General features: G+C 50.2%; 1 protein-coding gene across 2 annotated transcripts; it reads right to left on the bottom strand.

Annotated features, from left to right (window-relative positions):
* Window positions 1-163: 163 nt before the first annotated feature.
* Window positions 164-10456, bottom strand: YBX2 (Y-box binding protein 2). 2 transcript variants are annotated; one of them, XM_033090776.1, is made up of 9 exons: window positions 5706-10456; window positions 5038-5101; window positions 3894-3927; window positions 2932-3021; window positions 2044-2328; window positions 1779-1882; window positions 1277-1454; window positions 771-855; window positions 164-656 (listed from the first exon to the last, which is right to left on the bottom strand). In XM_033090776.1, the coding sequence occupies exons 1-8, from the start codon at window positions 6793-6795 to the stop codon at window positions 805-807; spliced, it is 1896 nt and encodes a 631-aa protein (XP_032946667.1). In that variant the 5' UTR covers window positions 6796-10456; the 3' UTR covers window positions 164-656; window positions 771-804. The 2 variants fall into 2 exon arrangements, with proteins under 2 accessions (XP_032946667.1, XP_032946668.1); XM_033090777.1 differs by having other exon boundaries at window positions 164-488.
* Between the last annotated feature and the right edge of the window lie 4499 nt (window positions 10457-14955).

Below are 14955 nucleotides of genomic sequence, written 5' to 3'. Positions count from 1 at the left end.
AGTAAATGCTAATAAGTAGCTGCAAGTGCCAGACTGCTCTTGGCACTTTACAAAACATTCATTCTGCAAGGGAAATATCCCCATTTTACAGATGGGAAAAATGATTCTCACAGGGATGAAAGCACTTGTTCAGAGCTGCACAGCTAGAAACACGGGAGCAAGGATTCAAGACCAGGCCCTGCCCACTACCCCACATCCTCCTCCTCCCCACCTTCACCAGCAAGTTACCCACAATTCTCAGAACAGAAAAGAGGCAGAGACCAAGACAACAGGAAAGTCTGTTTTTGTTTTTACTGGAGGCTCAGGTGGCACATGACAGTTCATAAAATGGCTTCAGAGGTCGGAGGTAGAGGGGAAACAAAAAATAAACTGGGATGGGAAAGAAAAACAACCAGGAGGAGATAACAGCTGGCTAGTTCCTTCTCAGCTTGATTTAGGGGAGGGAGTTGGTGCCTCTGAACAAAAAGGATGGATCTCTTCCTTCAACCCTTGGTAGGGGAGAGAGAAAAAAAAAAAAGCAAAAGGCTGTTGCTTTAGCCCTCCTGAGTCTCAAGGAAAAGGGAGAAAAGCCGGTGTTCTGATGTCATGAATTACGGGAAAAGGGGGTGGGGGGTACTGGGTAGGGTATAGGTCAGTTGGAAAAACTGGCAGATTACCTGAGAGAGAAAAGAAATAGACAAGTCATGACTATCGACTTATCAGGACCCAGTTCCCCACCCTCTTGGATCCCCCCATCCCACCCCCGACCCACCCCAGGAGCAGCCACTCACCAGATGGTAACTCTGGGTGTCCTTTGAGTTGGAATCACTCCAGTATGGTGGTGGTGGGGTCCCCACTATTGATGGGGGCTGAGGTCTAGAGAGAACAGGGGTGATCAGTTGATACCCTCCTGGTTCTTTAGGGCCCCCCAACTTCACCCTTCTCCCACCTTTTCTCTTCCCACTTCCATAGCCCCTTCCTATTCCTCCCTCAATTTACATTCACAGCTAGTGCTGTGGCTCCAAGCAGAGCTAAGAGGGGAGTCTGCATGGAGTGACACAGGCTTGATTGCCTCTGCTGGGGTTTCCTACGGGTGGGGGTACCTGCCAGAGGTGGACCCAGCAGTATACTGGTTCTTTGGTGTCAGGCTGCATGAAAGGGGGTGGGAAGGGGGCAGGGCCAGGAGAAGGGGAAACAGTTAGAGAGGGAAAGGAAGGGGAAAAGATAGAAAGGAGAGGGGGAAGAAGGGAGAGGGGGACGTTGGCCTCATGGTAGACAGACAGTCCAAGGTCCTTACTTCCTGGGCTGTGGGCTGCCTGGGTCCAGGGGGCTGCTGCCTTCGCCGCTGGAAGTAGGGGCGGTTTCGTGGGCGCTGGGGCTCAGGCCGGGAACCATCAGTAGGACCTTGGCTGGGCTTGGTCTCGCCATCCCCACCTTCTGTGGTAGGCTGCTGGGGTGGCCTGGGGCGGAAAGGCCTGGGGAGAGCAGTGGGGACCCTGAAGGTAGTCCAGTGTAGACCACTTCCCTCCCTCCGTCCCTCTTTCCCTCCCTTCTTCCCTCCCTCCCAGGACGCCCCTAGCAGAGGTGGACCGGTCAGCTTCCCCATCCCCAGGAGCCAGGCTTCCAGCCACAGGGGTACCTGCTTCCCCAAGGCACCTATGCAGTAATCTCTCAGCTACCCAGCCCCCCTCACCACTAGCTTCAGGCTTGTCTAAGAGCTTAGCTCTTCCCCTTCTCATCCCCCCTACCCAATACTGGATGGTAAAGGGGAAGATAAGGCCCTGGAAAGGGAGTCTTACCTTCGGTACCTAGGCCGGAATCTGGGTGGGGGCACCCGCTCATCTCCCTGCTGTTGGTCCCCCTCCAATGGGGCTGTCTCTTTAGGTTCCACCCCGTCAGTGCCCTGGGAACATACAGAGGCCCTGGTGAGCTGGGGAAACAGCAGCTGCCCCAGACCCAGATGTCCACAGCTCTTCCCAACCCTCGGTTCCACTTCCTCTGGGGACTGCTCTCCTCACCAACTCCCAGTTGGGTAGTTGGTTCCACATTTCCAGTTCCCCTCACCTCTATAGGCTGTTGCTGGTTGGGGGGCCTTGGGCCTCGCACAAAGCGACGGCGATAAAAGAAGGGTGGTGGGCGCCGTCGTCTGGGCCTCTGCCCAGGGTCTTCAGCTCGCTCCCCTTCACTGCCTGGTTCTGTCCCACCTGATGGAACCTCTGCCACCATGGGTGGTGGGGCAGCTGGGCGAGGGCGGGGGATGAATCGGCGGAACCTACGTCGATTGGGGGCATAGCGGCTGCCCTTTACTGGCACACCCCCGGGCCCAGTTACATTAGCAGCTTCTGCACCCTGGAAAGGAGGTAGGGAGAACTTGCTCCAACAACCAACGTACAATATGCCCAAAATGGCTCAAATCATTAGTCTCCCCCTTCTTCCAGCTCAATCCCCTCTCCAGCTTTCCTTCAGCTCCTCTAACTTCTACTCCTTTCCACTCTCCCCCAGGGGGGCAATGGTATGTTTGGACCCTTCTGGGAGGGGCCACCTCTGCAACCTGTCCTCTTGAAATAGCTACTATTGAACCCCCCGAGTTCAACACTGGAGGAGAAAGTATGGATAGAGAAAGGTCTGGCAGCAATTGTCCATCTTACTACACAGAAAGCTGATTCAAAGAGAGCCTGGGGAGAGGGCGCCATGGGGAGAAGAGACATAGAAGTGCTTGGTGAACTACAAGGTACTTGTAGTTCAGGTACTATTGAGTGATGACAGGAATACAGTCTTTAGGACCTTCCTTAGAGCAGCCAGAATGTTACAGATGACAAAGCCTGGGTGAAAATAGAGTCTTGCCTAAAGGGCCAGAAAAGCTGGCGTCAGAAGGGCCAAAGCCTGGGATGACCTTCAGGCCACCATCCTACCCGCCTGGTCAACTCTATATCCCACCGTGGGCCCCCAAACCTTCTCTCCTTCCACGACATCAAACTCCACAGTCTCCCCATCTCCAACGCTGCGCAGAAACTTCCTGGGGTTGTTTCTTTTAATAGCTGTCTGGTTAGGGGAAAGGCCATGAGAAAGGTGAGATGAACAAGCCGAGTCTCTCTCATCCCTGCTGGGCCCACCACCCAATTTCATTCTTTTCACCATTTTGTGGGCTTGTGGGCTGGGGCTGGAGGGTGAGGCAAAGAGAAGGTAGTCAGAGTTTAGTAGGGGAAAAGCCATACACTAGGGGCCTCCAGAACGACAATGCATTTCACTGTCCCAAGGACACACTCCCCCCTCCCTGTACCCCGCAGGGATTTCAGAAAGGGAAGAAACATGAATTCAGAAGCAAAACAAAAAGCAGAGACAGTCTTAAGTTGCAAAGTGGGTAAAATGTACTGTGCTTACCTCAATCCCACTGAGCGCTTTCCACCAAACCAGTGGTTCTCAAACTGTGGTGTGCATCAGAATCACCTGGAGAGCTTGTTAAAAGATTGTTGGCCCCTCCCCCAAGTCTGATTGATTCAGTAGGTCTGGGGTGGGGGCCTTCAAATTGGATGTCAGGTGATGCTGCTGCTGCTGCTGCTGCTGCTGCTGCTGCTGGTGCAGGGACCACACTTTGAGAACCACTGCACCCAAGTATCTCTAGCCTGTGAACATTGCCTGTGATTCATTCCTGTGGTGTTAACAGGTCCCAGTAGGTAGTGAGCATGCCACGTCCAGAGGGCAGCACATGTATTTCTTAGAGACAACCCAACACCTGGGGCCAATGGCAGTTAATTCAGGCACCCGATGCAGATGGGGAGGGAAACGATTTCCGGGTGGCCATGCTGTTGTGAGGGAAAAGCTGAAGAAGCATGATCTGTGCTGCTAAGGATTATGGCAAAAGTCTTCGAAGAGAGGGCAGGGTTCTCCCCTCAGAAAGCCAACCTAGCTCTTACCTGGTGAACAAAGACATCCTCCTTGGTGTCATTCCTGCAGAACAGGATGGGTCATTAGGGAGTGACTGGTGAGAAGCTCATCTCCCCTGCGGTTTCCCTAGCTGCCCATTCTTAAAATTGGTAGGCACATCTTCTCCAGTCCTTCCATGGCTGCTTGGGGGTAGACAGGGTCCCCAGAAGCTGGTATGAAATATACCTAAAACCTTGGTGTAAAACCTGGGCTTCAAGAACTTGTACCCAAACTTTATTCTCAGCCTCAGCCTGGAGGTGAATCGCAGGGTCAGGCCCCCTTTCAACACATCAAGTGACCAAGGGTGATAGAAAATACTCGATCACTCTCTATCACTACCTGCCTACTGCCCAAGTTTATCCTAGATCCCAGTTTGGGGGAGGGGAGGTTTTCCTTCAGAACCTACCAGGAGTCCTCAGTTTTCAGAATTAAGAGAGGGGCCCTTCCCTAGAACAAATGTTCTGACTTTAAAGCACTTGGATCTGCACAAAGGTCAGCCTGCTAAGAGGGAATGAGGGCCTCCCAGGAGGGCTGGGCTGGGCAGGGTGCCCAGGCTGGGAAAGGGCCCACAGGGGGAGACCTGGCTCTGCTCCGAATGGGCCACTAGGGCCCCTCCCAATGCTAGGAGTGGGTGGGGCTGCCACAGAGAAGAAAGGGAGCAAGCAGCCTCTGGCTGGGCTGGCCCCTTCCCCAATCCCCACCGGCCTCAGTCCCATCAGGTGGAGGGTTCAAATGAGCCAACAGCTCTCTAAGATGAGCTATGAGAGTGCTATGAGAGCAGCTATGTGCTCTCTGAAACAGGAAATGAGTGAGGTCTGAAGCCCTGGGGCGTAGAGAGCAGGTACATTCTGCCCCCAAAGTGAGGTGAACTAAACCAGAAGGTGAGACAGGAGCTGGGAGGGTCAAAGCCAGGTTTGCCAACTTCCTAGATCGTTAACCCTCCATTGCCCTTGAAGATGAGGAGGCTTCATCTTGCCCACGTATGTGCTGTGATTCAAGACTTTCAATCAGCATCAGCTGGACATTGCAACCATGTGCCTTGGCAGGAGTAGAGATGAGGTTGGGAAGGTGTCCAGTCCCACAGGTCAGTTTGGAAGACACCCCTTCCGCCCCCTCCCTGGGTTTCTCATATACCTGTTGATGAATCCGTAACCATTCCGGACGTTGAACCATTTGACAGTGCCCAGGACTTGGATTGCTGTCAGGCAGAGATGCAGTCGGGTAAGATAGGGGAGGAAGAGATGGAGTTGGACTCAGTTTTGAGACACTCCAATATCTAACCTACCTCCCTATTACCTAGTAAACTTAACTTCAAGTGGAAGTGACCAGACAGTGAAGTTCAGGCTTTTAAAACCTTTCCAACTCTAAGGTATGTTCCTCATAGCCTACAAATCCACGCCCTTCACCTAGAACCCTATACTCACCTGGTCCACAAAGCCCCTCCTGAGGGCTTTTCCAGCCCTCTTAATGTAAGGGTCCCTCGTCTGCTTCCAGGGCTTGGAGATTTACCTAGTACTAACCCAAGTTAACTAGGCCAAGTCTCCTGCCCCGGGGGCGTGGCCAGACCCTGAGGTTTATCCTCCACCTCGAGGGGCTAGTTGAACCTGCCGACCACGCCCTCTCGCCCAGGAAGAATTTCCCACCAGGGGAACCTACTTTGGTCCACTGCCCCAAGCCGAGTTAGTCCTTTAAGCCTCAGGGCCAGACCCACCTTTGACTTTCCGGACCCCGCCGGGCTCCATGATACCCCTCCCCCAGCCCGCCGACCCCTTAGAACCGCCCTGGCACGAGTACCCCCTCACCCAGCACCGGCTTCTCCGCCTGACTCCGGGCTGGGAGTGCGGGGGTCCCTGAGGCCGCCGTCGCCGGGTTGCCAGAGTTGCGGGGGCCCGGCGCCGAGGGAGTCCCAGCAGCGGAGCCCAAGGCGGCTCCAACCCCGCCGCCGCCCGCCCCGCCGCCTGCTTTCTGTGGCTCCCCCGCCGGCACCGGTACCACCACCGCTACCACCCCTGCCGCCGTGGCTGGCACCGTCGCTGCGGGGGTCGCTGTAGCCACCGCTGCCGCCTCCGCCTCGCTCATCCCGCCGGGTCCAGTACCGGCCCCCGCCGCCACCTCCTCCGCCGCCACCGCCCCGGCCCCTCCCCCCGGCTCGAGAACCCGCCGCCTGGCTCGGTCCTCGCGCCCCAAGCCTCGCCCGCACGCCGGCAGCGGGCGCTGAACCGAGGCCAATCGCAGCCCGCAGCTGCGGCGCGCGCAGGCCCCGCCTCCTGGCCACAGGCCAATCCTAGCGGGGCAGCTCCCTGGCCCGCACGCCGACCCCGCCTCTCGAATTTCACGCGGCGGCCTGGGCCCCCTCCCGCAGCCCTGTAAGTACACCTGGGCCCCGCCCGATGTTGTCACGTGACAGCCCACAGCCCTACCCATTGGCCGACGGCCTTTTTCCCCTCCCCCCTCCGCCCCTTTCCACCGGCCGCGGGAAATCAAACAGGTTGGTGGCGCCCCAACCGCCACCTGGCCTCTGCGCGAAGGGCGGGGCGGGGGAGGCACAGCTCCAAGGTTGCCCCTAACGACCCGGAGTCCAAGGGGGGCCGGACCCCGCAGCCTCCGTTCTGGCTGTGAGCGGCACCGCTCACCGCCACCCTCGAGACCGCCTGGCCCGCACGCTAGCGGGTGTGGACGCTTTCTCCCAGCCCGCCCCCACCCCCTCTCCAAAGGATGCCCGCACAACCCTGGCTGCGGTATCCGCCCACCGAGCAAGCTGGAAGGTGCAGCATAACGACTTTCCCAGCTCATGGTTGCTTTAACAAGCTGGGAATTGTCACTTTTGTTTTTAAGGTAAAATTTACATATAACAAAATGCACAACTCTTCGCTGAGTTTTGATTAGACTCATTCATCCAGGTAGTCAATACCCTAATCAAGGTATTCTTTCCTCGTAAGTTCCCTCGAGCCCCTTGCAAGCAATCCTAGGCTCCTGGCAAACTATCGCAGTTTTGATGTCTACCACCTTAGATTAGTTTCAGGGTCCATCGTGCTGGGCGCTGTGGTCTTCCTCTCCAGCTCCCTGGCCGCTCCCTCCGCCTTCTTTATTTTCTCCAAGTAGCCAGGCTTTTCGGACTCAAGGCCTTTGCACAGGTGGTTTCCTCTTCCTGAATGTGTCCTCCGTGTCTCTCAGGGTGACTTCTTCAAATACCAGCTTCCGTATCACTCCTATCACATCATTTTTTATTTTTCTCATGGCATTTTTGAAACTATGAGAGTATCCTGTTCATTTGCTTCTTTATTCTCTCCCCGCTTCCCCTCCCCAACGCTAGACGGTAAACTCCACAGCAATAAGAACCTTGTGGTTATGCCTGACGCCTGGAACAGTGCCAGGCACAATATAGGTTCTCCATATTTCTTGAATAATAAATGGCCGGCATTCCACAGAGGAGAAAGACTGAGGCCGGTGCGAAGCTTGCCTCGGGTTTCTCGGGAGTCTGGGAGGTCCGGTCGGAGAGCCGCAAACTCTCTCCCAGAAAAATGCAGCTCAACAAGTCGCTCCTCACGAGTGCCGCCTCCACGACCCCGGGAGGACTCGGCCGACGCTGGACAGCGTATATTTTTAGCCAGGACAGAGTACCCGGGGCAGCGCACGTGCCCCAACGCGCCGCTCCGCCCCCAGTGCGCTTCCCCAGTCCTGGTGTCCTCAGCCAGTCCCCGCCTCCGCTCTCCAGCCACAGCTGCAGCCGAGGCCAATCCCTGTGCCCGCGCGCCCTCTCCCGGCGATTCCCGGGGGCCGCAGACACCCGTCTCCTGGCCATCCTTCAATCGGCTAGCCCTCTCAGCCCACCCCTCTGACGGTTTCGGAGTTGAGGATTCTGTTTCCCAGGGCATCAGGCACAATGGACAGAAAAAGAGAAGAGATGAGAAAACAACTAAATCACTAAGCGAGGCGATGAGGGACACAGGTATTGATCACCCTCCCTTAGACTGCTAAGGACTGATTTGCCTGTGCCCAGTCCTGAGCTCAAGGGATGCCAGAAACAGGAGACCAAGGCTGGGGAAAGGCAAGCAAGATAGCTTACAGTGTGACCCTGGCAAAAAAAGAATCGCATGGATGGTACAGAGGGACGGTACAGGTGTGGACTGGTTAACTATAATGTTAGCAGGTGAGGTGAGAGGAAGCTAAGCTCATGGAAAGAGTGAGCCCTGTTTGTAGATTAAAAATTGGTCAGGAGACCAGGGGTGAGTATGCTGCAGGGAAAAGTACTCAAGTCAACTCCAAAGCACGAAACAACACTTACGTGTACATACAAGTTACATAACTCTATCCCCATGGATAAGAATTCGGAGATGCCACAGAGAGATGCAGTTAATTTTCCTGTTCAGTTGAAGGGTTTATGCATGTAATTTTTTGGTTATTTTAATATTTGTATGTGCTATAGGTAACAAGGGCTCCCTGCATTCTAGTGAAAACTCTTCCTCCTTTTTTCTGTGACTCTTTCCACTTGCTGCTGCTCACCTGATGTTGTCTCGCCTGTCTTGTTCACTGTTTAAAAAACAAACAAACAAAAACTGCCTCTTTAACTATTGTCCTATCAAACCATCTCTATCAATTTAACAGCAAACTTACTGAAAGCAATCTTTATTGTCTCTACTTCCTCATCTCTCTTTCACACCCCACCAACCCAAATCCAGTTTCCACCCCACCACTCCACTGAGATGGCTTCAGCTATGGTTTGCAGTCGCTTCTTAATTGAAATATTCAGTGAATGGTTTTTGGTTCTCTTTCAGCTCCATCCAGACAAGTGTTCCTGTAGCAGCTTTCACTGCCCAACCTTCCCCCATGTCCTCATACCTCTCCTTTTGTAACTTGTTCCCTCTCCCGCCCCCACCAACCTCAATCTTGCCTGGACTATCTTCTCCTGCCACCTGCTATCAGTAGGTCATTTTATCCCTTCTCTTGCTTTTGGTGACCACCTGCTACTAATGGCTCTTTAACCTGTGTCTGCAGCCCTGAGTCCTTCCCATCAGACTCTGAGCCAGGCACCCTCTAGCCAGTTGCTCCTCAGGCTTCTGAAACTTAACAAGCCATGTCTCAGCTCCTCTTTTCCCTCCCTTCCACCCACTCCTTGCGGAGTTATGTCACCACATACCCACAAAGGATCATTTTTTAGTGCCCATTCCTCATTTGTAAAACAGTTTCTTCTGGATGCCCAGGCTTAGCACAGTAAAGGTAGAGATTTGTAGTATCAAACAGATACTATTTGAAAGATTTAAAAGGTCCTCTGTCCTCTAGGACCAAATACTCCCAGCAACTTTTCTCTCCAACTTTCTTGTTGCAGCCCAAATTAGTTTACTTCTTCTCTCTTCTACTACCTGCTCTCTTATTTCTCAACTACTACAGAAAGAGTATTCCATACCTACAGCCCCCATCATCTCATCAGCTGATGGTATCTCTGTTCTCTCCTCTTTCCAGGCTCTGCTGGCCTGGAAATCCTTGACTGAAATCCTTGACCTTTTCTCTACCCTCTACCTCCTTGTCCTATCTACCATACCTAATATTATATACCACCTCCTTCTTGAAACCTCCTCCTTGACTTGTTTTTTTAACCTAATAGCAGTAAGAGGTAATATTTATTGAACACTTTCTATGTGTCACACACTATGCTAAGCACTTTAGATGCCTTAGTCATTTAGTCCTTACAACAACACAGGGAAGTAGATACTGTGATAATTATCCCCCTTTTTCAGATAAGGAAACTGAGGTGTCATAGAAGTGAAGCAACCAGCTTAAACTCATACCTCTGTGGAACACGCTAAACTGGGATTCAAATGTAGATTAGCCTAACTCCAGAGCTTAAGTTCTAAGTCACTAACCTCCTTCCCCTGTGCTGGGGCTACACTTTTCCTTCTTCCTCAACCATCTCTTGACCTCACATTCCCTTCAGTTTTTTCCATATGTCAGGCTTTTCCTTCTAAACTAAATTTCTTGAAAGACTGTCTGCATTACCCAGGCGCTGCTCCTTCCCTTGGCCTGGCGTTCAGGAAAGACACTGACATCTGTCATATTGCTTAGTTCAATGGACACTTTTTTGCCCTTATTTCTCTGTCTATGTGGTGGATGCAGCGGATGACCATTTCCTTCTCAGACTTCTTCATGGCTCCTCAGTCTTTTACTTACCCCTCCCTAAAGGTCAGAATCTCCAGTTCTTCTGTTCTTCTGACTCTATAACCTCTCCTATGGAGAGCTCATCCACTCCCACTGCTTCAGATACGACCTATTATGGATGGAATTGTGTCCCCTAAGAATATATGTTGAAGTCCTAACCTCTGGTACCTACCAGTGAATGTGACCTTATTTGGAAATAGGATCTTTGCAGATGTAATCAAGTTAAGGTTAGGTCATTAGGATGGGCCCTAATCCAATATGACTGGTATCCTTAAAAGAGGACACTGCCATGTAAAGACAGACACATAGGGAGAATGCCATGTGACGAGAGTGCACAGACTGAAGTGCTACAGCTGCAAGCCAAGGAACACCTGAGGCTGCCAGAAACTGGAAGAGGCAAGGAAGGATCCTCTTCAAGGCTTCAGAGAGAGGATAGCTCTGCCAACATTTTGGTTTCAGCCTTCTACAGAATTGTGAGAATAAATTTCTGTTGTTTTAAGCACCGGGTTTATGGTACTTTGTTACGGTAGCTCTAGAAAACCAATAAATAACCCAAACACAGATGACTCCCCAGTCTCTGCCTCCAGCCTAGACCACCTGAACTCCAGACCCATGATGGCCAACTGCAAGCTGGAAATCTCCAGGGTCCTCTGTCTTGGTAAAGGGCTCCACCATATCTGGATGTAGAGATATGGACCCCACTGCCCCTACCTGGTTCACACCATTAGCATCTCTCACTTACATCACTGCAATAGCCTCCTGCCTATTTGGTTGCCCCCACCCCAATCCTTTTCACCAAGTACCTCATAAGCAAATAGCCTCCCAGTCATTTTGTCCTACCACCACTTTATTTTCACTATAGTATTTATTAGTACCTGATATTGTTTATAATTTGTAAGCGTGGGATCTTGTCTGTCTTGTTCACTGCTCTATTCTCAGTACCTACAATTGTACCTGCCATCTAGCAAGTGACCAGTAAATATTTGACTGAATGAGGTAGCCAGAAAGACCTTTATAAAATGCATTTTTCCAGCAATATTTAGGCACGTTAAATATACACATTCCCTATGACCCAGCAATTCATTTTCTGGGCACGTGACCCAGAGAGATTTTTTTACAGGTATATAAGGAGACATGCATGAAAATATGAAAAGGAGAAGTTAGAGGCAACTTCAGCATCCATTGCTGGGAGTGTCATGGGTAAGGTGTAGTGAGTGTACCCCATGGAGTATTATGCAGCTATTAGAAGCAACTGGTTAGATATACTTACAGCAACATGCATGAATCTCAATAGCACAGGGCTTAGAGACAAAGAGTGCTTAGAGAAATAGAATGTCATGTACAGTGATCATTCCCACAGACAACAAATCACATCTCAGAATACAGAAAAACAAAAAGATATATAATAGCACAACTGCCTATAGAAGGGAAGGAATAGGAATGGGGTAAGAGTTTAAAAAATAAAACAATTAAGCATATTTTTGAATGATTAATGGAATACTCTATTTTGCTTAAAACTTTTTTTTAATTGGGGAATATTGTGGAACAGTGTGTTTTTCTAGGATCCATCAGCAGCAAGTCAAATCGTTCTTTCAATCTAGTTGTGGAGGGCGCAGCTCAGCTCCAAGTTCAGTTGACAGTTTTCAATCTAGTTGCAGGGGGCGCAGCCCACCATCCCATGTGGTAATCGAACTGGCAATCTTTGTTAAGAGCTTGCGTGGTAACCAATTGAGCTAACCAGCTGTCCTCTGCTTAAAACTTTTAAGGGACTTCCCATTGAAGACTCATACCTAAACTGCAAAACTCTTAGATCAGCTCTAAAGACCCAAGATCCAGTCTTCTATCTTCTATCTTCCCATTGCTACTGAGTCCCTACCCATCCAGGCCCCAAGCACTCCCTCCTGATTGGTCTTCCTGACACTGGTCTGATTTGTCTAATACAGTAGCCATTAGCTACATATGGCTATTGAAAAGTTTTTCCCCCCACCCCAGTCAAGTTGTTGTCCTTTCAGTCTTAGTTGTGGAGGGCGTAGCTCAGCTCCAGGTCCAGTTGCCGTTGCTAGTTGCAGGGGGCACAGCCCACCATCCCTTGCGGGAGTCCAACCGGCAACCTTGTGGTTTAGAGGACGTGCTCCAACCAACTGAGCCATCCGGAAGCTCAGCGGCAGCTCAGCTCAAGGTACCGTGTTCAATCTTAGTTTCAGGAGGCGAAGCCCACCATCCTTTGCGGGAGTCGAGGAATCAAACCAGCAACCTTGTGGTTGAGAGCCCACTGGCCCATGTGGGAATCGAACCGGCAGTCTTCAGAGTTAGGAGCATGGAGCTCTAACTGCCTGAGCCACCAAGCGGGCCCTTGAAATTTAATTAAAATTAAAAATCCAGTTCTTCAGTCTCACTAGCCACATTTCAAGAGCTCAGTGGCCACATGTGGCTAATGGATACTGTTTTAGCACAGATATGGAACATTTCTGTTATCAAAGAAAGTTCTGTTAGGCAGAGACACAACTATCTCTTTACATTTCAACTTTAATGATACTAAATCATCTGTTCTCAAAGTCTATGGAGTCCCTATTTGAATTAGTTTTACTGACATTTATTGAGTACCATTTTCTGACCACGTAGTAATGAAGACAAATACAGCAGTAACAATAGTGATAAGCACCGTGCCTGTTAGCAACACTGTCTTCTAAAACTATTTCAAGTAGTTTGCAATAAAATATGCATGTTCATTTATTTCTTCAACAAACATATTGAGTACCTACTGTGTGCCAGGTGCTGTAACAGGTGCTGGGGATATAGTGGTGAATAAAACATACAAGATTCCTGCCCTCACATGACTCACATTCTAGTAAAGGAGACGTTGAAGTAAGTAAACAGATATACGTGCTAGTTACAGATACAATAAAAGCCATGAAGGAAATGCACAGATTGATGTCAGAGAAGAGGAGGATGTAGGGGGTTATTCTAGAATTCGGCTGTCAGAAAGACACTTCCGGCTTAAGCTGTGACCTGAAGGATGAGAAGAAGACAGTCAAATGAAGGGATGAGAGAAGACAGTTCTATGCTCGTGAAACAGCTAGTGTAAAGGCCCTCAGGCAGAAAAGACTTGAGCCTATTAGAGGAAAAAGTTTAGTGTACAGGGGGAGGTGAATTAGGCAGGGCCAGATCAACCAAAGCCTTGGAATCCGGATTTTATTCCAACAATGAAGGGAAGTCTTTAAAGGGTTTTTATTATTATCATTTTTTTAAGGAGCAGTGAAGAAAATAAATAAATAAATAAATAAATAAATAAATAAATAAATAAAGGAGGGAGTCATGTGTCCTGATTTATTTATTTTTTAAAATAAATTTTGTTTTTTAAAGCAGTTTTAGGTTCACAATAAAATTGAACAGAAGGTACAGAGATTTCTCATATACCCTCTCCCTAACTTGCACAACTTCCCCTACTTAATTTGTTTTTAAAACATTTGGCTGCTCTGTGGAAATAAACTGGAGGGAGGCAGACGTGATGGAGCCATGGATTCGTGTGAGCATGGCGAGGATGGAGAGAAGTGGACCAGTTTGAAGTATGTTTTGGAAATAGTGTCTGCAGGACTTGGTGGTGGGCTGGATGTGTGGAGGTGAGTGAAAGGAATCAAAGAACCTAGGTTTTTAGCTTGAGTGAACTTGGCTGGATGACGATGCTATTTACTTCGGTGAGAAACCCTAGAGGAAGAACACAGGAGTTTGTTTTGGGGCTTCTTTGAAACATCCAAGAGGAAACCTCAAGCAGGCAGTTGGAGGTATAAGTCTGCAGCTCAGGAGAAAGAGCTAGAATCCTGCATTTAAAGTACTGGGTATAGATGGGGTTTATAGCCCTAAGGTTGGGTGAGCTCTATATGAGGTGCTGATTTCTTTATTCTCATAGATGAAGAAACAGCCCCAGAGAAGCTAAGTGACTATGCCAAAGTTAAACAGCAAGTGGCCCAAAGTGGGAAAGGCATGTCTGTGTTTGGGAAGTACAAGAGGCCTTCAGGGGCTCTGTAGAGGAGCAGCTGGAATAGGGAGGTTGGAGCCTAATTCTGGTAAGCTTTGAAACCAGGTGGAAACTTGTCCTGAATTGAGGGATCCTTGAATAGTTGTCTAAAGCCATTATTTACTGGGTTCTTCTTGGCTCAATTGAATCACCTCAGAGACTAATGCCATTGGTAGGGATTTAGGCTTCCCTGGCAGACTCCAAAAGGCAGTGAGAGTGGTGGGTATTTTTCTGGACAGGCAGGTCTGTGGGGCCTCTCAGCTCAAACTCTGACATGACAGCTCAGTCTCCGGAGCCAAGGTAGCCCCTAAGATGGACTGCTCAGATGAACTGCAGGGCTTGGAGGACTTCCTCTTCCCTTGAGGTTGCGGGGAGAGGAGACTCCCTCCTCTGTTAACAGGCAGGAGACTTGGACCTCAAGTGGGGGAGATACTCTTTCTTGTCTAAGTTACATTTCTAAGACTGGTTTCCCCTTTGTAGAGTTTAGAATTTGGTGAGTTCCACTCATCCTTGAGCCATCCAGCCCCCTTCAAAGAAATTAGGGCACCAGTGCCAAGAAGAATCAGATATTCTAAGCTGGACCAAGCACACTGAACAGGAGAGGAGGCAAGCACAGAAGGGAGAAGGGTATACACGTTCCAGGCCTGTTTCCTGGCCGGTCAGGACAAGATGGTCCTGAAGTGTGCCCAAAGTGTATTCTTTAATCTTTAACTTCAAACTCCCATCTCACTGTTCTACAATATTCTTTCTTCTTGATTCCCTCCAAGCTCTTGGCAGTTTCTCCTGCTCACATTGGCCCCCTCCCCGCAATCCATTCATTCTATAAACATTCAGAGCCAGCCACAGGCCAGGCTCTATGGTGAATGTTGGGGATGCAAAGACCT

Source organism: Rhinolophus ferrumequinum, chromosome 21 (assembly GCF_004115265.2).
Source record: "Rhinolophus ferrumequinum isolate MPI-CBG mRhiFer1 chromosome 21, mRhiFer1_v1.p, whole genome shotgun sequence".
In the NCBI taxonomy this organism is placed as follows: domain Eukaryota; kingdom Metazoa; phylum Chordata; class Mammalia; order Chiroptera; family Rhinolophidae; genus Rhinolophus; species Rhinolophus ferrumequinum.
Note: the sequence above shows the minus strand (reverse complement) of the source record. Positions and strands in the feature narration are given on the sequence as shown.